The sequence below is a fragment of the Oculina patagonica genome, chromosome 10, assembly GCF_052425735.1.
Source record: "Oculina patagonica isolate OP01 chromosome 10, crgOcupat, whole genome shotgun sequence".
Classification (NCBI taxonomy): Eukaryota; Metazoa; Cnidaria; class Anthozoa; order Scleractinia; family Oculinidae; genus Oculina; species Oculina patagonica.
In genome coordinates this window covers 1134831-1156726 of record NC_135767.1, presented here as the reverse complement: position 1 = coordinate 1156726, position 21896 = coordinate 1134831, and the positions used below count along the sequence as shown (strand labels likewise).

Below are 21896 nucleotides of genomic sequence, written 5' to 3'. Positions count from 1 at the left end.
GGGGTCTGTGTAAAACGCGGGGTCCCTGGGTCTGTGGAAAATGCGGGGTCACGGCGTCTGAAAATAAAAAGAAGGTAAAACATTCTTTCTGGCTAAAAAGACAAGTTTAATAGTTTATCACCAAACTTAGGATCTTCGTGAAACGTGTTTCCTTGCATTGAAAAGCCTATTATACATGTCGTAAAGAAGCCATTCAAGTTTGTGAAACATATACTTGTCTTTGCGATCCTTTAATTGAATATCGTCTTTTTTTTTCATTTCAAAATCTGAAATATATAGCGTTCACTCTAAGAGCACAGTCAGGTCAACGGTTGAACCCTTTCCTGGCAAGAAAACCATTTCTTATGACTCAGGGATGACTAGAACACTGTCTGCCTGTGTTTCGCGTTTCATTATTGGCTTTTGCTTTTCTGGAAGCAACAAAATACTCACAGGTCATTTATCTTGCTATGTGACATGATCTTCCTATTTGGTTTAAGGTAGTAGAACTGCTATAAACATGTCCAATTTGAAAATTAATATCTCAAACATTAAATAATTTTTCAAAATAAAAGTTACATAGGCTTATTAAACAAGACCTGGACATTCAGGAAAATGATATACGAGGTATCAATTTTCACACCTTAGGTGTGAATTTGATCAGCAGGGATTTGCTACAGCAAATACATAAGAAGAACCAAGAAAGATTTAATACGACGTTTCGGAGTCATCTTGACTCCATTATCAAGAGACTTGTACAGTATGCGGTTAAATCGCAGGCTCATATAATTCGCTGTGGCTATATGCCCGGCAGCCGGGCACGGTCTTAAATAGACTAAATGCCCGGCAGTCAAAAAATTTTATAGAATTTCCACTGAAAGAATCTTTTAAACTTCGTGAGAGTATTAGATATGTTTTTAGAAATGTCGAGCGATTCCAAACACCATGTTGGTTTTTTAGTTGACGAAATATCTGAACTTGGGCATACCGTAAAATCGCTGTGTTCTCGACACTTATTTTCGGCTCAGCCCGGCATTCAGAAATACTCACCAAATTCCCGCAGAAAGCTTCATTCAAACCTAATGAGAGTATTCGATGTTTGTTTAGAAATGCCAAGCGATTCTAAAAATTATTTTGGTTTTGTAGTGCGGGACGAATTTTCCGAGCTTGCACATACCATAAAACCGCTTGTTTCTCCACACTTAGAGGATCTGTGATCAGACTGCCGGGCACGGTGTCAAATGCGCTAAATGCCCGGCAGTCAGAAATACTCACTAAATTTCCGCAGAAAGCTTCATTCAAACCTAATGAGAGTATTCGATGTTTGTTTAGAAATGCCAAGCGATTCCAAAAATTATTTTGGTTTTGTAGTGGACGAAGTTTCCGAGCTTGTACATACCATGAAATCACTTGTTTCTCCACACTTAAGAAGATTTGTGATCGAGGGTCCTGAAGGGGTAAAATGGGAGCTGGGATTTGCCTCTTTTTGGGCTGGGAAAATGGGATTCGTGCACTGGGACTGGGATTTTACCACTGGGAATGGGAAAAAACACTTTGGAAAATGGGAATGGGATTTCTCTTCTTTGTGAGACTTGCTAGTCTCTGACTCTATAATTTCACACAAATACTCGAATTATCCCACTCAGATGACAAAAAAACGTCAGTATTTTTCCAGGCTTTACGCTACGGTCATAACATGTCCATGATCAGCGGTTTGTTTAAATAGAGGACAATACATGGTTGCGCGGAGATATGAAATTTATTATCAAGTGAGCGCAGCGAACGAGTTAGATATCGATTTTAACACGAGAAGATAAATTTCATATCTCCAAGCGACTATGTATTAATCTGTTTATTATAAAAACCTACTAGTCTTTGACGATTTCCGACCATTTTCCGAAGATTTCCGAAGATTTTCAAACTGTTGTCCGAAGGCCATACGAATGTTTCCAAACATTTCCGAACTTTTCCGAAAATGTCCGAAGATTGCCGAAGATAACTGAAGATTTCGAGGAAGGTCTGAAGATGTTCCAAATTAATATCGATAAACTTTGGCTCATATACCTTTGAACCACGGTAAACTTGTCAGCACGTGATTGGTGATATAGTGATGTTCTGACTGATCTTAATGAAGTTGATGAAAGCTTTAGTGGTGTGGACAGTAAATATGACACAAGAATGTTGTCTTGATTTTGATTTCGAATCTACAGAGATGATTACTGATGCAGAATCTGTAATACTCGATGAGGAAACTTCACAAGTTACTGGTGCTTGAAGTAAATTACGCAGATTACAATATGCTTCCTATATTTGTTGAGCAAGCGGATGAAGTTGCTTTTACATTAGACAAACTTGTCAAACAAGGGAAAATACCAAAAAATGGGATTTTCTATAAGTACCTTCAAAGATTCCTGCAAGTGTAGGTATCCCCATCAGAATATTCGTGGGGTCCTGAATTCATAGAGTTTTTAAAACTCTGAAATAGCTTGGTGGTCAGAATACAGTCAATATGATAAGAGGTCCCATGTGGAATGGAATGTGAAGAGGGGGTGTCTTTACCCACAGAACCGATGAAGCCACATTTATAGTCATTATATGTACAGGATTTTAACCTGTACTTATGGAAATGGGATTTCTTGTTTATGAACTGGGATTTGGAGCAAAAGTAGCCTGGGAACTGGGATTTGAAGCCTGGGAACTGGGATTTGGACCAAAATTTGGCTGGGAACTGGGATTTAGGACCCCCCTTCAGGACCCTCGTGATCAGACTGCCGGGCACGGTCTCAAATGCGCTAAATGCCCGGCAGTCAGAAATGTCACCCCCAAACTATAATATGCCATTAAGAAGTGCTAGGCGATCCTGAAAGGTTTTAAAGATCTCAAATCTAACGGTTGGTTTACGCTGAAACGAAAAGTAGTAGAGAGGTCAGTAGACATAGTAGATCTCGAAGCAGAGTTCGTGACACCATGACAACTTCCGGTCATGCGTGACGCTTGTTCTTGGCGGGAAATTTGCAGCACGTGATGTGTAGGTTTGAAGACTTTCGAAGGTCACTGGCTTACGATCGATTCTCGCTTCGTGCTCTCGTCTGCTAGCTGCTTTAGCTGTTGCTTCCTTGTGTACTGTTGTTTACTGAAAATCTGTTCGTTTGAAATGAAGCGAAGGGCGACTGAAACAGGTAAGTCGAAGTATAAAGAATTTAATTTCTGCGAGCTATGGAAAAGGGATGTACGCACTTTAGAAGCTGCTGCAAGGCGTGTTCCTAAACGTGTCTCAATTGCAAAATCATCTTTAAAATACTATTCCCTTAAGTTAGTTTGCAAGTTTGGCGGAGAAGCAAGAAAACGTACCCAAAGGATACGAAACACGAAGACGTTTCGGCAAGGATGCCCTTTTCATTCTGTCACAGGACGGACAACACCTCGAAGTCATCCGAGTCAATGAGGCTCACAACCACGTAGCCAACAAAACGATCTACTAGCATTTACCCCGACAAAGAGCGTCCCGTGTTAAACAAAGTGTTGAAAACATCGAAGAAGCAATCAAACTGCAAGCGAATCCAAAACTTTTGCAGCAGAAAGTTGAAGAAACCACTGGGCGAAAGGTGACATTGAAAGACATTTCAAACATAAAGCAGCGATCAAAACAAGATATAAACAAAAACAATCTAGAGGATGTCATTCAGCACCTCAAGAATCAACCAGGCTCAACTACCGAGGTTATAATTGATAAAGACGACAATTTCAAAGGCATATTTTATCAGGATAAATATATGCAGAATTTGTTTGAGAAATTCCCGGAAATGATCCTAGTTGATGCAACATACAAACTGTTGGACTTGCGAATGCCTGTGTGCTTACTTATGTGCATTGACGGAGATGGTCTTAGCGAAATTGTCGCCATGTTTACTTTAGCCGAGGAAACTAAGGAAGTGATTCAAGCAACAGTGGAGATTTTTAAAAAACACAATCCTTCTTGGTCTCAAACGAAAGTCATTATGTCTGACAAAGACTTCACTGAACGAGATGCTTTTACAAGTTGCTTTCCCGGTGCCTCCCTAAACATTTGCCTTTACCACACTTTGAGGTCTTTTAGGAGGGAAGTTACTTGCGAGAAGCTGGGTATATCGTCAGCAGAAAGACTTCGTGCTTTGGAAATCCTGTCGCGCATGGCCCACTCCAAAACAGCTACCGAATACAACAAAGCACTCGATGAGCTAAAATCTTCCAACATGAAAAGTGTCATAGAGTATGTCCTACAAAATTGGGACCCCATAAAGGAGTAATGGGTAGCTTGCTTTAAAGACAAAGCTTTTAATCTGGGAGAAACAACAAACAACAGCCTAGAGTCTACCTTCAGCAAAATCAAAAGTGTTTGCTCTCGGTACGCAAGCTTAATGCAGTTTTTTTTCTGAGTTTTTCTGTGTGCTTAAGAGTCTAAGAGAGCAAAGGAACCATCATTATTTGATGACAATTACACGCAAGAAAACTGAGTTTGAGAACCTTGATAAAGACTTGCAATTGTTTTGCAACTACGTAACCCCTTACGCTTTCAAGTTTGTCCGAGAACAACTTCAGTCTTCAAGTAAAGTAAAAGTACTCAAGCAGCAAAACGGCGACGAGTTTAGTCTCTCTGCGGCTAACAATGTAAAGGAGCCACACAAAGCAACACCATCATGCTGTGATTGTTCCTTTTTCTCCAGCATGGGTCTACCATGCAAGCATATTTTCAAGGTTCGATCTCTACTCGACATTCCGGCTTTTTGCCAAAGCCTAGTGCATGAGAGATGGACTATGGAGTATTATCAAAGCGTTGAGCGTTTTCCGTCTGTGATTGCGGACCACCATGAAGAGAATGACTGTTCATACACAGAAGACCATGCGACTGCGGCCTTTAACGTTACAGCCTTACCAGATCAACAAGGCGAGAAATCGAGAACCCTATCTCAAGCCCAGAAGTTCAGAAAGGGACTACAAATCGCACAGACTATGGCTTCTCTCCTAAGCGAAGGTGGTGTGGCAACGTTTAGGACAAGGTATGATATATTACAGTCTATTATCAGGAGCTGGGAGCTTGGCCGCGAGGTTAGTGTTTGTGGAGTCGAAGATGAGAGTCAAGAAAACTCAACAGAATGGCAAGATATTGAAGCTATGGGTGATGGCAAAGACGCCGCTACAGATATCGGCAAAAATGAAAACCTAGGAACAAAAATTGAAAATATTGAAAAAAATCCCGAGGAGCTAGAAGATAGCCAGACGCCACTCTCTAACATCAAAATGCCACCAAAAATGCTTAAGCGAGGTCGACCTAAAGGCGCAGAAATGACAGTGATAGGTCTTCCAAAAGCAAAGAAAAAGAAAGAAAAGAATGACAACATCAAGCCCTTTTGTAAATTAACTCCCGCAGAGAAAGACACCGCCATTCTAAGATCCCTTACAAATGATTTGGCTGCTTCTGAGGCTTCAATGGGAAAGAGAGCACTACGTAGGGATGACCTTAACAGCCTGCACGAAATACCAGACTCCATTCAAGATAAGGAAAGTCTTGATATTTATCGTGTGCAGAAATATTTCAGCAGAGAAGCGTGGTTGGAGGTTCTTGACTTGATTCGGAAAAAGGAGGAAATAGGATGGTGCTGTGGTGTCTGTTCAAAAGTAATAAACGATGAATGCGAAGACAGCATCGCCTGCGACAGATGCCTACTGTGGTTGCATTTTAACTGCACCTCACTAAAAAAGAAACCTAAAAATCGCAACTTGTATTGTAAATCCTGCAAACTGAAGTTTAATTAGTTTTATTTTTCATTCAAAATATTTCTCCGTTTCTGATTTGCTTCCAATTCCCGACTAATTTCAGCTAACCAGCTAGCACCGACCAAATTTGGAAGACGTTTCTATTATTGGACGATTGACGTCACGCAACAACAGCTAGCTGAGAAGCGCGAAAATGGCCACAAGCCTTGAACATCGCAACAAAAGCATTTCCCAAATTATTAGAGGATACAGATAGCAGAAACACAAACAAATCTTCGAAGGAATTCACTTGATTTTTAACGCTTTATCTTCCGGAGAGAAACATCCAAAAACCAGCAACAGCGGAGGAATTGCTCACTGCTTTGCGAGAATTCTACACCAAAGTGGTAACCCATTTTAATGCATTTTGTGTTTATGGAGCTCTGGAAATATTTTGAATGAATAATAAAACAATTATTGAATTCGGCCTTCGGCTACGACGGATAACACCCTCCTCGATCTGCATCATTCTTGCTTCAGTTTCGTTGCGTAATAGAACACTCAAGCATTTTCCTGTGCATTGTTTCCGAATAATCAATGCAAGAGGGTTGTTCACAATGACGTTGTTGTGTAGTTGGACAGGGAACTCAACGATGAAAATTAATGCAAATGGAAAAGAATGACGAGCCCAGAACTCTTGAACTGTTACGTCGGTTATACCGGTCCAAGACTGAATTGTGATCGCGTCTTTTGTTTTTAATTAGTTTATATTGTTAGTTTTTAACTTAAGTTCAGTTAATTGACTGCTTCTGTGCTTTTGTTCTTGTTAATACCGCAAAGGCTTGTAATGGTGAATTGTCCGTAATTGGTGAAATCCATGTTGTGTTATCATATATCTCGTTTCCAAAACGTACTTTCGCTGATTACTAACGCCGATTGATGATAAAAAGCCTTAGCAACATAAGGTCTAGACTAGTGCATAGACTTTCATCTATGTGTCTTACTTAGGTGAATTAAACTGAGTTTTCGAAATCCTGCTGATTGTAGCGCGTTCATGGTATTCGAATCAACATCGAAATAAAACACCCTTTTCCTTCATGATCGAACAGTAGCAGGGCACCTCTTGTTCGACAAGGATGGAATCATGGAGTTTACCCCATACGTCTCTGATACATTGTATAAAGGCACAACTGCACTCACATATCTTTCCTTTAGGCAGACGGGACAACCTTTCTTAATTTATACTCCTTGAAAAGGTTTTTCACGGAATTCATTGAATGTTACTGACTGACGTACGGGCATTACCGGAAGTCTAGATCTATTTGGGACCTTGCTCGGCAGTCTGATCACATAGAACACTGCGATTTTATGTTGCGTTCAAGGTCAGAACATTTATCCACTACAAAACCAAAATAATTTTTAGAACCGCTTGGCGTTTCTAAAGAAACATTGAATACCTTCAGTATATAGGTTTCAATATGGCTTTCTGCGGGAATTTGGTGAGTATTTCTGACTGCCGGGCATTTAGTCTATTTTAGACCGTCCCCGGCAGTTTAAAACCTAGTGATTTTATGGTATGCACAAGCTCGGGAAATAGTCAACAGCAAACAAGGCACAGCTAAAGCAAACGAGAGCACGAAGCGAGAATCGATCGTAAGCCAGTGACCTTCGAAAGTCTTCAAACCTACACATCACGTGCTGCAAATTTCCCGCCAAGAACAAGCGTCACGCATGACCGGAAGTTGTCGTGGTGTCACGAACTATGTCTACTGACCTCTCTACTACTTTTCGTTTCAGCGTAAACCAACCGTTAGATTTGAGATCTTTAAAACTTTTCAGGATCGCCTAGCACTTCTTAATGGCATATTATAGTTTGGGGGTGACATTTCTGACTGCCGGGCATTTAGCGCATTTGAGACCGTGCCCGGCAGTCTGATCACAAATCTTCTAAAGTGTGGAGAAACAAGTTATTTCATGCCGTATGTACAAGCTCGGAAACTTCGTCCACTACAAAACCAAAATAATTTTTAGAATCGCTTGGCATTTCTAAACAAACATCGAATACTCTCATTAGGTTTGAATGAAGCTTTCTGCGGGAATTTGGTGAGTATTTCTGAATGCCGGGCTGAGCCGAAAATAAGTGTCGAGAACACAGCGATTTTACGGTATGCCCAAGTTCAGATATTTCGTCAACTAGAAAACCAACATGGTTTTTGGAATCGCTCGACATTTCTAAAAACATATCTAATACTCTCACGAAGTTTAAAAGAACCTTTCAGTGGAAATTCTATAAAATTTTTTGACTGCCGGGCATTTAGTCTATTTAAGACTGTGCCCGGCTGCCGGGCATATAGCCACAGCGAATTAAATAATGGCAACATTTTAACGATCAAGCATCATATCTGGTCTTCCCTTTATGTTAACACTAAATGAGGCCTTGTTAGGGGTTTTAGGGATAAGGCATAAGTCACAAAATTATTTTAAAGATAAGGGATAAATGTTAAGACAGTTATTGGTATAAGGTAAAACAACTCAGTTTAAGGGATAATTCTAGGGACAAGGAATATAACTGCCCTCAAAATTATCGGGATAAGGGATAATGTAGCCTCCCTTAACAGGGCCTCTTAAATGGAAGGGTGTTCTAATTATTACCTGATTTCTTCGTTCCTGATATTAAGTTCCCCAGTTCCTTTGCACTGTCAAACACCAAGTTCCCGAACAGTATTAACAACGTTTGCATCTGTTTGAACTGTTTAAGTATCGATAGCAACTTATAACACCTTAGTTTTTCATAGAACATTCTGGAACGTAATTTGACGGACAGCTTCGGCAGTTCGGATTGATTCCGAACAAATACGACACCGCAGGCTGCTTCTATTTTCGGGTTCGATCGATAATCGATAGGTTATCGTATGCAAATGTTTTTCATGCGTGGTCGGATAAACTGAAACATTGTATATATTGTTTCCGGTTCAGCTGTCACGAAACTTCGATAAGTTTTCCTTGTATTAGCGAACGATGGAAGTTTATTACGAAGTCTTATGTCACTCTCGCTATTTCTGGTGGTTCTTACATAAAAAGGTAAATTTGAGAAATTTATCAGGCAGCATCTTGCAGAAATCAGTCAGTGTTTTCAGGTGACTCTTTGACAAATTCAACATAAATGTTTAATTAATGCAAAAATTATATCGTCGTTAATTACTTTAAGCATACGAAAAATTGCCAGCTATATCGTTAATACATGAAAAGTGAGAGTTAGAGCGCAAAGTGTAAAAACTCGCTCGGCTCACAAAGCTCGCCTCGCTCCTTTTTACACTTTGCGTCTCTAACTCTCACTTTTCATGTATGTACCAAATTTTCTCACAATTTTTTTTGTTTTTTACACACTTAAACACCTTTTTCACATTTTCTTGCTCTGCCCGTGGCGGCAAAAATCTCTTGCGCTATAAAATATTTTCAATTGAACAATTATTTTTCTTGTTGTATATACAGATGGCAACATCAATCTCTTTGCAAAAAGCTTTGAACGAGCAAAATGACACGAAAAGAGACAACAACTTTTTTGTTTCAAAAACCAATTTCCATAATTGGCTTCGTGTTTGGAAAATGCAAATTTCAGAAGATGAAAAATCAAACAAAGATCTCTTTACATTCGCAAAAAAAATAAACAAAAGTTCAATGAACTTTTGGTAAGTGAAATTAAAAACTTGAAAAGCATAAAAACCACCTCAGGGTTAAAAGTGAATTTTTCACTAAAAAGAAATGGTGAAACACAATACACGAGTCACTTTTTTGTTGAAAACGAACCCCACGTTTTTACAACAAACAACGAAGACCAGATAAAAAAAGAATTTGACAGATTTATTGAAAAAACAAAAGGTGAGATTGAATCACGGTCAAAAAAAGGCTCAGGCTGGGTTATGGTTTCAATAACTGAAGCTTATGTGAATGTTGCACGCTACCAACCACTAAAAGGAGGAACCTTTCTTCCTCTTCCACCTGATCTTGCAAAAAAAAGAGCAATTATTAACGTACAAAACAAAGACAATGAATGTTTAAAGTGGGCACTAAGAGCAGCATTATTTCCACAAATTAAAGATCCTCAAAGAATATCAAAATATCCTGTTGACGACGGAATTAACTATAGAGGGTTAGATTTTCCAACACCTATAAAACAAATTGATAAGCTTGAGTCACAAAACAAAAAACTTGCAATAAACGTTTTTGGTTGGGAAAATGGAGAAGTGATTGTTTATAGATTAAGTAAAAAAGAAAGAACTGTTTCTCGTATAAACATGATGTTGATTCAGTCAGGCGAAATTAAGCACTACTGCTATGTGAAACGAGTAAGCGCTTTATTTCACGATCAGAGTAAACACAATGGCAGAAAACACTTTTGCATGATGTGCTTGACAGGTTTTTCAAGAGCTGACTTGCTTGAGAAACACGAAAAATATTGCAATGGAGTTAACGGCAGGCCAATAAAGATAGAAATGCCAGAAAAAGGAAAAAACAAGCTTTTTTTCCAAAATTACCACAAACAGATGAAAGCTCCATTTGTGATTTATGCTGACTTTGAGGCTTTAGTTGAAAAGATTCATCCATGTGAGCGTGAAAAACAGATACAAGCTTTACTATAAAGACAGATTTTCACGAGGCTTGTGGTTTTCATTACACAGTCGTAAGGAGCGATGGTTTTTGCAGACAACGACCCGTTCCTTTCAGAGGTAAAAACCCAGTAGAAACTTTTTTGAAGCAACTTTTTGAAGAAGAGGAATTAATAAGAAAAAGTTTATCTCAACCTGAGCCAATCCAAATGACACAAGATGACTGGATGAAATACAAAAACGCAAAAAACTGCCACATTTGTGACAAAAGTTTGATAAAAGAAGAGTTTTTAGATTCAGTGCCTGTATTTGCAATAGATGATGAAGTATTTTACGGCGGGGATTTTGAAGAAGTTGGTGATAAAAAAGAAAAGTGTTATTATTATGGACAAAGCCATAAAAAATGTTTTTACGAAAACAAAAAAAAACAAATCAACACTTGGATTTGATGAATTATTTTTGAAAAGGTTAGAAAAAGAAGAAGACAAAATTTTGGCGAAAGAGCAAAAAGACTGCGTGTTTTGCAAAAATTCTTTATTGCAAAAAAACTTTAGAGACGCAGTAAAAGACCATTGCCACATAACAGGCAAGTTCCGCGGAGCAGCGCATAACTCTTGCAATTTGAAAATGCGTATTAATCCAAAAACAATAAAAATACCTGTTGTTTTTCACAACTTGAAAGGTTACGATGCACACCATCTGATGCAAGGTTTGTCGACAGTGAAAAAAGAGGTAAAGTGTATTGCAAACAACATGGAGAAATATATAACATTTTCAGTTGGCGGTTTATGTTTTATCGACAGCTTAAATTTCTTGCAAGGAAAACTTGATTCTCTTGTAAGTGCAACACCAAAGGAGTCATTAAAAATAACTTCAACGATTTCAAAAGGAAGTGACCTTCTTTACAAAAAAGGATTTTATCCCTACGAGTACATGGACTCGTGGGAAAAATTCGAAGAAACAAGTCTTCCTGAAAAAGACAAGTTCTATAGCAAACTAAACGACGAGAACATAACAGACGGAGATTATGAGCATGCTCAAAACGTGTGGAAGACTTTCGGGTGTAAAACTCTCGGAGATTATCACGACCTTTACGTGAAAACAGACGTTTGTCTCCTGACCGACGTTTTCGAAAATTTCAGAAAGCTGTGCCTCGACAAATATGGTTTGGATCCAGCAAACTATTACACCTCTCCTGGACTGAGCTGGGACGCGCTCTTGAAAAAGACAGGAGTAGAGCTTGAGCTGCTTACTGACTCCGAAATGTATCTTTTCATCGAAAGAGGAATGCGCGGAGGCATCTCAATGGTAAGCAAGAGGTACGCCAAGGCAAACAACCCTTATGTCGAAGGCTACGACCCAAGCAAGCCGAAAAAATACATACAGTATCTTGATGCAAACAACCTCTACGGGTGGGCTATGAGCAAGCAACTTCCGAAAAGTGGATTCAAATGGAAAAAAGTAATGCCAACTGAGAAAGAAATTATGAAAAAACAAGACTGGACAAAAACCGGCTGGATTCTTGAAGTTGACCTAGATTATCCCGCAGAGCTGCATGAAGAGCACAACAGCTACCCACTCGCTCCAGAGAAAAAAATTATTGATGAAACCCTTTACTCACCATACCAAAAAAGGTTGAAGGAAAAACTCGATCACAAACCTCCCTCAGAAAAAAAGCTCGTGTTGACTCTTCAAGACAAAAAAAATTACGTTGTTCACTACAAAAACCTGAAGTTATATATCGAAAAAGGAATGAAACTGAAAAAAGTTCATAGAGTTCTTGAGTTTAACCAAGAATGTTGGATGGAGCCTTACATCCGAATGAACACAGAATTCAGAAAAAATGCGAAGAACGACTTCGAAAAGAACTTTTACAAGCTGATGAACAACTCAGTTTTCGGCAAAACAATGGAAAACCTGCGAAACCGTGTCGACATAAAAATAGTGCGCAGCGATGAGACAAACAAAATAAGAAAATTAATTGCCAGTCCTTTGTACTCAAGGCATTGTTTCTTTTCGAACAAAATGGCAGGAATCGACATGCACAAAAGCCGGCTGATTCTGAACAAGCCTGTTTACACAGGTATGACAATCCTTGACAACAGCAAGATTCTTATGTACAGGTTCTTCTACGACCATATGAAAGAAGAATACGGCCCGCGTTGTGAGTTGATTTATACAGACACAGACAGTCTTCTTTTAGAAATAGAAACTGAAGACGTTTACAAAGACATGGAGAAGAACATAGCCTTTTACGACACAAGCGACTACCCAAAAGAACACCCACTCTACTCAACAGACAACAAAAAGGTCTTGGGAAAAATGAAAGACGAATGCGCAGGAACACCGATTGCAGAGGTTGTGGCACTAAGATCAAAAATGTACTCAATTCTCCTTGCAAACGAAAAAAAAAAATAAAAAAGGCAAAAGGTGTTAAAAAGAGTGTCGTGGAAAAACAAATTAATCACGAAGATTACAAAGAAACACTTTTTGAAGAGAATGAGAGGTGGCATGGAATGAACATTCTTCGAAGCTATGGCCACAAAATATTTGGAATGCATCAAAACAAGGTTTCGCTGTCTCCTTTTGACTCAAAGCGATTGATAGAAGAAGACGGAATAAGAACAAAAGGCTATGGGTATCGTTTGTTGCCGCAATCAACAAAATTAAAAGAAAATGAAGAATATGATTTTTATACTTATGACGGCCCCGACCTTTACTGTGAATATGAAACAGAACAAATCGACGATTATTTAGAAGATTACCCAGATTACTGTGGTATAGAAGATCCCTACGACACAGAAGATCCTGACGATTACTTCGAATATAGCACAGATTACATTGAATATTGTTAAAACAAACAAACAAAAAAAAAATGGGGAAAGAGAAAGAAAAAAACATTTTTTTTTGCTAAAGAAAGACCGACAACAAATGCCGAAATTTGAAGAACTTTATAGCTTTTCTGGGGGTAACTGTGTATTTGGAGGAATAACTAGCAATTCTTCACGCACGAAGCCGCGCTTGGGGCCATCGTGCAAGTAATAAAGCACTGGCTGATCAGGTTTAGTAACAGACCTTTTAATGCTGTAGACTTTTAATGACCAAATCGGATCTGTTGCCCTTTTTACGCCGCCTTCTAGCTCGCCAGGTTGGTAAAGAAAGCGCACATTAACGAGAGAGGGGAGCTTTTTTTCTTTTAAGCCAACAGGTCTTGTATATTTTGACGACGGTTTGGAAAAAACAGCCTTTTCTTTTATAGCGGCTGCTGGTTTCTTGCCAGTAAGACTGGTTACTTCGTTGTTAATAGCTGTAACAACTTCGGGTAGCCTTTTAACCCACGCTGTCGATCGCTGGCCAGATGGCAGGTTCATCTCGACACCGTACTGATAACCAAACAGGCGCTCTGCCAGTGTTTGATTAAAACGTTCAACAATGGCTTGATCTCTGTGAATGTTAACACGCCCGCGCCTAATATAAGTTTTGTGATTTTCCATTTCTTTGGTAACAGCTCCCATAAATTCGCGCCCGGGGTCAACTTGCAGCATCTGTGGCCATTTCAGTGCACTTCGCCTGTAAATTGTCTGAAACCCTTTTGCAACCTCAGTTGAATCTTTGGAGGTCAAAGGCTCGGCCTCTTTGTAACGGCTGGCAACGTCAACAACAGTCAGAGCGTATTTGTAAACTTTTCGCCCTCGCGGCAGTTTGTCGTGTGGCAGAAAAAGAAGGTCCGCCTGGTGGACCGCGTTAGGAGTAGAAACATCGAATTTTGGGCGAGGAACGTATCGTGGTGCCGGAAGGTAGATCTGCCAAAGGGCCTGCTTAACTAGCCACTTTTTTGCAGCATCTTCGGAAACCTTGGCGGCCTCGGCTAATTTTTTTATCGCGGCAATTCCTTTCCAGTAGCCCTGGGGGCTATAGTAGACTTTCGAGATCTTTGCATCCATGCGTATACAAGAAAAAAAGAAAAGTTTAAAGAAACCGAAAGGCAGCGTACCCAAGTGCAAGCGCGCCAGCACCAACGAACATAAGTTCACCTTGTTTCTGCTGCTCGCTTGGCTGATAAAAATCAGAAAACTTGGGCTCTTTCGGTAAAATAATTTGTTTGTCAGGATGTGCCTGGTTGTAGAGTTTGAAAGCGTAGTCAGTGTTAGTGAAGTTCTGTTTGGCCTGCTCTTTTATTTCCGCGTTGGTTTGTATCCAGTCGAGGAGCTTGGTGCGGTCGCGAGAGTATTTTGCGTAAGCTGCCTGGTAAGCCTCGAGAGCTTTGTCGTGCCTTTCTTTTTCTTTCAAAGCTGCGTCATCTCCACCACCCAAAGCTCGAGCAAGGTAGTTGCCGCCAATGAAAGCAGCAGCGTTCAAGATAGCTCCGCCAGCCATAATAGCGATGCTTGCCATGGATGAACTTTGTTAATATATTATGTACAATTTTTTAATTGTCTGGAATAATTTTCTGGTCTTCGAGGTACTGTTTTAGTGCAATGCTGCCTGCCATGACGGCTGTGAACTTTACGTAGTTCATAAAACTGCTGCTGGGGTCAGATGTAAAGTTTTCTTTTACAACTTTTTTGGCAGCCCAGTCGATTCCTGCGGCGAGACCGGTAAGAGTGGCAGCATCCATGAGTGTTTTCACGAGCTTGTTGTCGGACATGACGGTTCAGTATAAAAATAAATAAAAAAATATTCAATTGATTTTTTTTTAATCCATCTGACGGATTCCTCTTTTTGGTTGCGAGATTCTCGATGGCAGCGTAGATGCTGCAGGGTGGCTTGGCACTCTCTTTCTTACTGAGTTTTCAACTCTTGCTGCTGTAACTTGATAGTCAGAGAGCCCTTCGGGCTCGGGAGCACCTTCGACGCTTTTCTTCTTGAAAAAGGCTTTGATGTCTTCGCGTTTGACATAAGTTGTAATAATTGCAACGCCAATACCCAGCAAAGAGATCCATTGATTTGTGCTGAGACTGCTGGATTCCGGCGGAGCTAGTGCCGCGCTACTTGCGCTCTCAGGAGCAGGAGGAGTTACACTGCGCTTAGCAGACGCAGATTTCTTTTCTTTTTCTTTTGCAATTATGGCGGCAGCCTCGACAGCAGCTTTTTTCTGTGCTTCACGAGCCTGTTTTGTTTTTTCAGCTGCAAGCTTGCCAGCAGCTACTCGCTTTGGATTTTTGGTAGGCTTCGTTGCAGGAGTTGTTGAAGTAACTTGTGAGCCCGAAGGGTTCAAGCCATTTTGGCTGTTCTGTACTTCTTGAGCAATCGGAGTTTGTGATTCATATTGTTCGAGCTCAGCCATTATATAATGAGAAAAAAAATAATATTTAAATGAAAAATGCTTAGCAAACTTTTTTGCTAAGCAATTGCTAAGCATTGTTCAGTAATTACTTAGCATTTTCTTAGCATTGCTCAGAAAAATCTTCAGTAGTTGGTGTTTCTTTGGTTTGCAACTTTGTCGCTTCGTTTAAATCAATGTGCTTTGTTGTGATGAGCGCAGCATTTGCAACGGCAAGAAATCGGCCGCATTTCAAAGCCAGACCGCCTGCCAAAGTGGACAGCTCTTTGCTGATGATGTAGTCGTTTTTGAGTTCCTTCTGATAATCATTGACGTCCTTGATATTTACGGCCATACCAACGACTTTGGTTACAAGAAAAATAAAGCTGTCAATCAAGCTGTCGGTTGTTTTGGATCCAACGTATGCCTCATATCTCTTGAAGTACTTTTCAACTTCTTTATCTGTCAACCGCTTCACCTGCTCGTATGTCAGTTGCACACCGATTGCTTCTTTGGCTTTTCCTGTTGAAACAAGGATTGCAAGCTGTTCACGCAAAGCAGGAATGTCAGGGCCTTGAATGGATGCCATAGCGCTTTCTGTACTTTCTGGTTCAGTTTCTAGCAATTCCATTACGGAAGCTAATTCTTGTTCACTTGCAGCGTGGTTCACGCTCTCGGAAGGGGAAGTTGCGAACGGGTCAGCCATTTATTACTCTAAAAAATATGTTCAATAAAAAAATTCTGTGCCGTAAGGGTGGCGATGAGAAATAAAAAGATGCGAAAACTTATTTTTTTTTCAGCTTTGAAATGACTTCTTTGTAATCTTCATGGGAAAGTTCGCCAGCGTAATCCTCAAAGATTGCCTTCGTGGTCTTGGCAGAGGGGGTGTAAAAGAAAACGATTGCCGCAACATTTTCGCGGAATGAGGCTGTTATGCTTGTCATTTTTTGAGTCAGCACCCATATGCTCAAGCCTGCGTGGCGAGCAGAGAAAGCAAGATTTACCAACTCACCCGTTCTTCCTTTTACATCTTTCGATGCAGCACAGTCGTCGAGGATGATAAGCGTGTTTGTTCCCTCAAAAAGAAATCTTGTCAGCCTTAACCAATCTTCAACCTCGTGCTGCTCGCAAATGAAAACATAAAAGTGAGGATCTTCCTCAGCAAAGCGATAATAAGTCTTGTTGTGCGCAAAAGTCGGGCAGATGAGCACGATGTAGTCAAACTTGCCTCTGAAAGGGCCACAAAGCTGACTGACCACGTACCTTGTTTTTCCTGAGTTAGTTGGTCCAACAATGAGAGCATTGAATGGTATATTGGCAGGATCCATGCCAACGTCGTTCTTATATGTACAAAAATACACTTTAAAAAAGAACAGAATCTAACTGCCTGCCAATTATATTCATTTGGGCATCGCTTATTACGTAAATATGGCAGTTCACGTTAGCTGATCCGCTTGTTTTCCTCTCTAGCTCAAGCTGGACGCCATCTTTTGTGTTCACAAGGCGCTTGCCGCTTCCGTGCATCATGTGGTAAGACATGGAACGTAGATCGATAAGCAGGCCGAACTTGTCTTCTGTGTAAAACTTTTGCAGGTTAATGTGCTGCGTTTTATTTTTTTCTTTCATGTAGAATCTTTTAACTTCTTCCCATATGTCTGTTCCTTCGATGCCGTTGTTGTACAGCATGTTTGGCGAGCCGTTGACGGTGACGCTTACTTTTGTAATGTCTGGGTTAATGTACTTTTCCGAGATCCTTGCACCTTTAGCATATTGCTCTATAAAAAGCAGCAAGATACCTTTAAGGGACCTCCTTTGAGGGTTGACTTTAAAATTAAGACGTGAGTCTGTACCTGTTGCAAAAGTAACAACTTCTGAACGATGGATGTGGTCGTAAGCGAACTCTTTTCCACTCGAATAAGCGCTATTCGCCTCTTCTGCGATTTCCTTACTTCTTATCATTTCGTACTCAAGCTGGATGTTTGTCAACTTGTATTTTAGTTTTGTAGAATCAGATCCTCTGACAACATGTTCTGCTGCCGCGAGCTTTAGTTCAAACACAAGATCATTAAATAAAGCATGAGGATAAAATGCCCCGTGGTCGGTAAGAATCTGGTGGTCCAGACGTATCCTGTATTTATTCCCATATATCTCATTCAGCTTTTTTTCTGCGTCTACTCCTGAAGTTTTCTTATCGCCAGCATTTGAGCGTATTTTGTTAAGGTCCACGCTTTGAATTCCCTCTCTCACCCTGCTGTCTCTTTCTTCCTGCGAAAGGAAAAAATCCTCAAATATTTTGTAGATGTCGTAGCCAACCGTGTCCTGCAATACGGTTCCTTCGTACTTTACAACAAACTTGTCAACAAGGGCTCTGCTGACGTTGTCGACCAGAAAGTTGTTGACGTGGCCTCCGCTAAGGTCGATGTTAAAGAGAAGAGCCAGCGAGCCCGGCACAATTACTTCGTTTTCGTTCAGCTTTGGCACCGAAACATACAGAGTTTCTTCAGGATTTGCTTCAGTGCGGTCAAAAGTGATTCGTTTTACACCTCTCTCGGCTTTTAGTGCTCCGAGTATTTTCTCTGTGCGCCCCGGTCGAAGGTTTTCTTGAACAGCAGCCATCACTCTATATGTTTTATTGTTAAATTGAAAATTTTAAAATGAAAATATATATAAATTACGTGATGGCAGAAGGTGATCGTTATTTTGGATACGAAGACCGTGATTTGGACCGAGATCTTGACAAAAAAGACAATAATGATAATGATGATGAACAAGAGGTCAACACAACCCGGGAATTTCAGCCTGGGTGGATATCTACACCCTACCATGGGGGTGAACAACATGAAATGCAAACGATGCAGCACGAACAGAGCGAGCTGCCAGAAACATCCTACGAAGAAACACCATTGTTACTGGAAGAAAGACTAAGAAATTTAAGAAGGAACTCAAATACTTCATTGTTACCTAATTATACCAAAGACCTTGAAGAAAGACTAAGACTTTTAAGAAGGAACGCAATTACTTCATTATTGGACACAAGAGACATTCCTGCTAGTGTAACTAGTAACATTTTATCACCTGAAGATCAAGAAAAAGAAATACAAAATGTAAAAGATTTTATAAAGAAAAGGTATGCAAACGTGAATTTTGAGACCCTAGGGCCAATTCGTTTTTCATTTAAAAAACCACTGGACATTGTTGTTGAAGGCCCAAGGGGTGGTGAAAAAAAGATAGTAAAAGATGACGGAAGCGGTTTACGTGCTGATTTCTTAAACCAAACTTTTGTTAAAAAAGCTCTTGGCCCAAAAACTATAGATATTATTGCTCAAGAAAATGTGAGTATAAGAGAGGAACGCCAAAGATTAAGAGAAGCTGAAAAACAACTTCAAGAGGCTCAAAATATAGCATCGGAAAAAGAAAAAGCCATCCAAGAAGCGCAAGATCTTAGAATCAGAATCGAGCGAACTCAAGCTCAGATTGAAGCACTTACTCAAGAACACGGTTCGAATCTTGAAAGTGATTCAGAACTACGGAGACTACAGCAACTGAAAAAAAACTATCAAACCGATTTTGAAAACGCGAAAAAAGAGGTTGCTGCTCTTGAAAAACAAGCCAAGCAGAAGGCAAAAGAACAAACACGGGTCGACCAACTCAGGACAAGCCTCTCTGCCAAAGAGAGCGAAAGAAACACTTTGCAAGAAAGGCTCAACGACACAAGAGCGTTGGATGATCTAAAAGAGCAAGAAGCCGAGCTGAAGCGACAAAACGATGAAGATCAAGCAGTAATACAGGATGAAAATACCTCCCCCACTGACAAACAAGCTGCTGAAGAAAGAGTTGCTGAAAGAACCGAGGAGCTCGCACGTTTGCAAACGCAGATTGCGGAAAGAGAAAGAGCGCTTCCACTTCGTGAAAGGATCAAAGAAATCTTCAAAAAAAATGGCGTGACAGTAACAGCAATCTTTCTTGCTGCTGGTGTCACGATTGGTGCTGTTATTGGGGCCATTACAAACTCTTTGAAGGCTACTGGCAAAGCGTTGGGGAAAGGCTTAAGTGATGTTGGCTCAAAGGTGGCATCAGCTCTGCCTGGTCTCATTGGCTCGATTGTGAGCTTTCTTTTCAAAACCGCTGGTCAAGTAATTGGCTTTCTTGCAGAGCACACCTGGCTGCTTATCCTTGCTGCGGTTGCTTTTCTTGTTGAAAGATACATCAAGAAAAGACGTTAACGCATAAGGGCGTATAGCAAAGCTGCAGCTCCAACCGCACCAACAGCAATAGTTGCTTTGTTTATTTCGTGTGCATCATTGCCTGAGACATTTGTCGCTGTCACGCTTTGCGTTTTGCTCTCTGGTTTTGCCACTGATTCGCTTTTAGCGCTGCCGCTTGCGAGCACCTTTGGTGCCGGATTTTTTTTTGTGTCTGTTTGGAACTCCTTGTGTATAGGATTTGAAGGGTGGCTGTTTGGTGGGTTGATCTTTGATGGTCCTCCAGCCATCAGTTTAAGAGCTGCTTTTTTTGTGGAGGTATTTACTTCATTATTCAATCCTAATTTCATTCCTGCTACAGCCTGCTTCAGCTGGTTGTTGTAACCAACAACGCTTTCTGTATTTATTACCATCCTGGCTGGCATAAGCCAGGCACCTGGACAGACGGCGAGGTTAAGCCGAACCTTGGCCTCATCAATTGCAAGTTGGTACCTTTGGACCGACTTTGCCAGATCAGGTTGCCTTATAGCGTCCTCCACCAGGACAAGGAACTCACTTTGCGCTTCCTTTGCGCGTCCACCTGAACCAAGTATGCTACTTCGAACGTTGACCTGCGAACCCAGAATACAGTAGACAAAAGCCTCTATCGACTGGTTTACTCTCGACAAACCTGCCTGAGTCAGCCCTTCCGCGGCGTTAGGACAAAACCAGTCTGCCTGTGCATATGCAGCGTCGTCTGGCTCGATGTATTGAATCAAGTTACCTTTGCTTGCAGTTCCACCTTCATCCGAAAATTTATCGTAATCGGGATATTTTGCTCCAGAATTTTTTGGACCAATATTTGTGATCCAGATATAAACGTCACCAAGTCCGTGGTTTGCGCCTCTTGTGAAACGAAAATCGCTTGACGGGTCGACACCGAACTCAGCGCATATTCTTTTGTACGAAGCCACGTCGTACTTGTTGTCGAACTGGCTAAACGTTGGGTCGCCAGGCAAGGCGCTTACGCTCTGAATTCCACCCATCTGAAACAATATTCGCCTTATTGTAAAATAAACGTGAAAAAGGTAAAAATTACGCACAACCGGCGGCAAGCTGAGAGCTGAGTGCTCTTCATCAAAAATTTCTCGACCGATCCCACTGCCTGTTGTCGCGCACCAGACCGCAAAGTTTAGTTGCTGCGGCCAGTAGCTCATGCTAGGGCCGGCAAGCCACCTTTTTGACTCTTTTCCTGATGTATGCTTCAGTTTTGTTTTTTGAAAAATCTCTCTTAATTTCGTTGTGAAATATTGATCTGGTGTGACGTAGATGTTAATTTTGCTGTTAAATATTTTTTTCAAACTCGGTGCGGCTTCGTGAAATCCAACCGCGGGAATTGGTAAAGATGCGCCTTTTGCGCCGCTTGGTGACAGCTGTTGTGGAAAACCTCCAATGCTTTGATCAACACCGAGTGCTTTTTTCATCTCTGGGCTCCAATATTTTCTGTCAGAGCCAAAAACATTTATCAAATTACCTTGCCCTGCCTTGTAATAAATGTCTGCTGTTGCTGTGTGGTCTTCTTTAAAATCTACCTGAGCAACAAATTTGCTCTTGTCAGCCGTTGGAAACTTTGAATCAAAAGGTTTCCACGCCTTTGTCTCTGCCTCTTTAGCCACTTCAGTTGCTTTTGGGCTTTGCATCCACTTTAACAGTGACTGATACATTTTTTATATTAGATAAAAATATTTTTTTAATATAACACAAAAAATTTCTTTATGGTTGTGCTAACTGTTGTAACAACAAAAAATCCTTACAACGTTCACTTTGAATTTCCTCTTGAAAAAATTCAATATGCAAGGCTTTTAAGCTGCAGCATTCACAATTCTTGGTTTAATCTTCAAAAAACAGGTACATTTTGGATAAGAGGTGAAGACCAAAGAAATAAAACAGTAAGAATTCCAGCTGGATTTTACACAATGGAAAGTTTTGACGAAGAAATGAAAAAAGAATTTAAAAAAATCAGCGTAAATATTGAAACACAGTTGTACTCACCAGAAGGTAAATATGTAATTTATGAACCAGAAAAAAGTCAACTAATAACCGATGAAAATTTATCATGTCTTTTGTTTGAAA

General features: G+C 40.4%; 2 protein-coding genes across 2 annotated transcripts; one reads left to right on the top strand and one right to left on the bottom strand.

Annotated features, from left to right (window-relative positions):
- The first annotated feature begins 9632 nt into the window (after nt 1–9632).
- On the top strand, nt 9633–13174 carry LOC144628807 (uncharacterized). Its single transcript, XM_078486922.1, has 3 exons — nt 9633–10317; nt 11002–12677; nt 12917–13174. Exons 1-3 carry the CDS (start codon nt 9633–9635, stop codon nt 13172–13174), a joined length of 2619 nt encoding a protein of 872 aa, XP_078343048.1.
- Nucleotides 13175–19801: 6627 nt separating this feature from the next.
- Nucleotides 19802–21487, bottom strand: LOC144628806 (uncharacterized). Its single transcript, XM_078486921.1, has one exon. The coding sequence runs from the start codon at nt 21485–21487 to the stop codon at nt 19802–19804; it is 1686 nt and encodes a 561-aa protein (XP_078343047.1).
- Between the last annotated feature and the right edge of the window lie 409 nt (nt 21488–21896).

Bases quoted from the DNA above. Each gene is read 5' to 3' on its own strand.
- LOC144628807 (XM_078486922.1), top strand. From the start codon at position 9,633: ATGGTTTCAATAACTGAAGCTTATGTGAATGTTGCACGCTACCAACCA. The intron at 10,318-11,001 runs GTGAGCGTGAAA...ACAACTTGAAAG, and splicing joins AGTTGAAAAGATTCATCCAT to GTTACGATGCACACCATCTG. The intron at 12,678-12,916 runs GTTGTGGCACTA...TTTGACTCAAAG, and splicing joins CAGGAACACCGATTGCAGAG to CGATTGATAGAAGAAGACGG.
- LOC144628806 (XM_078486921.1), bottom strand. From the start codon at position 21,487: ATGTATCAGTCACTGTTAAAGTGGATGCAAAGCCCAAAAGCAACTGAA.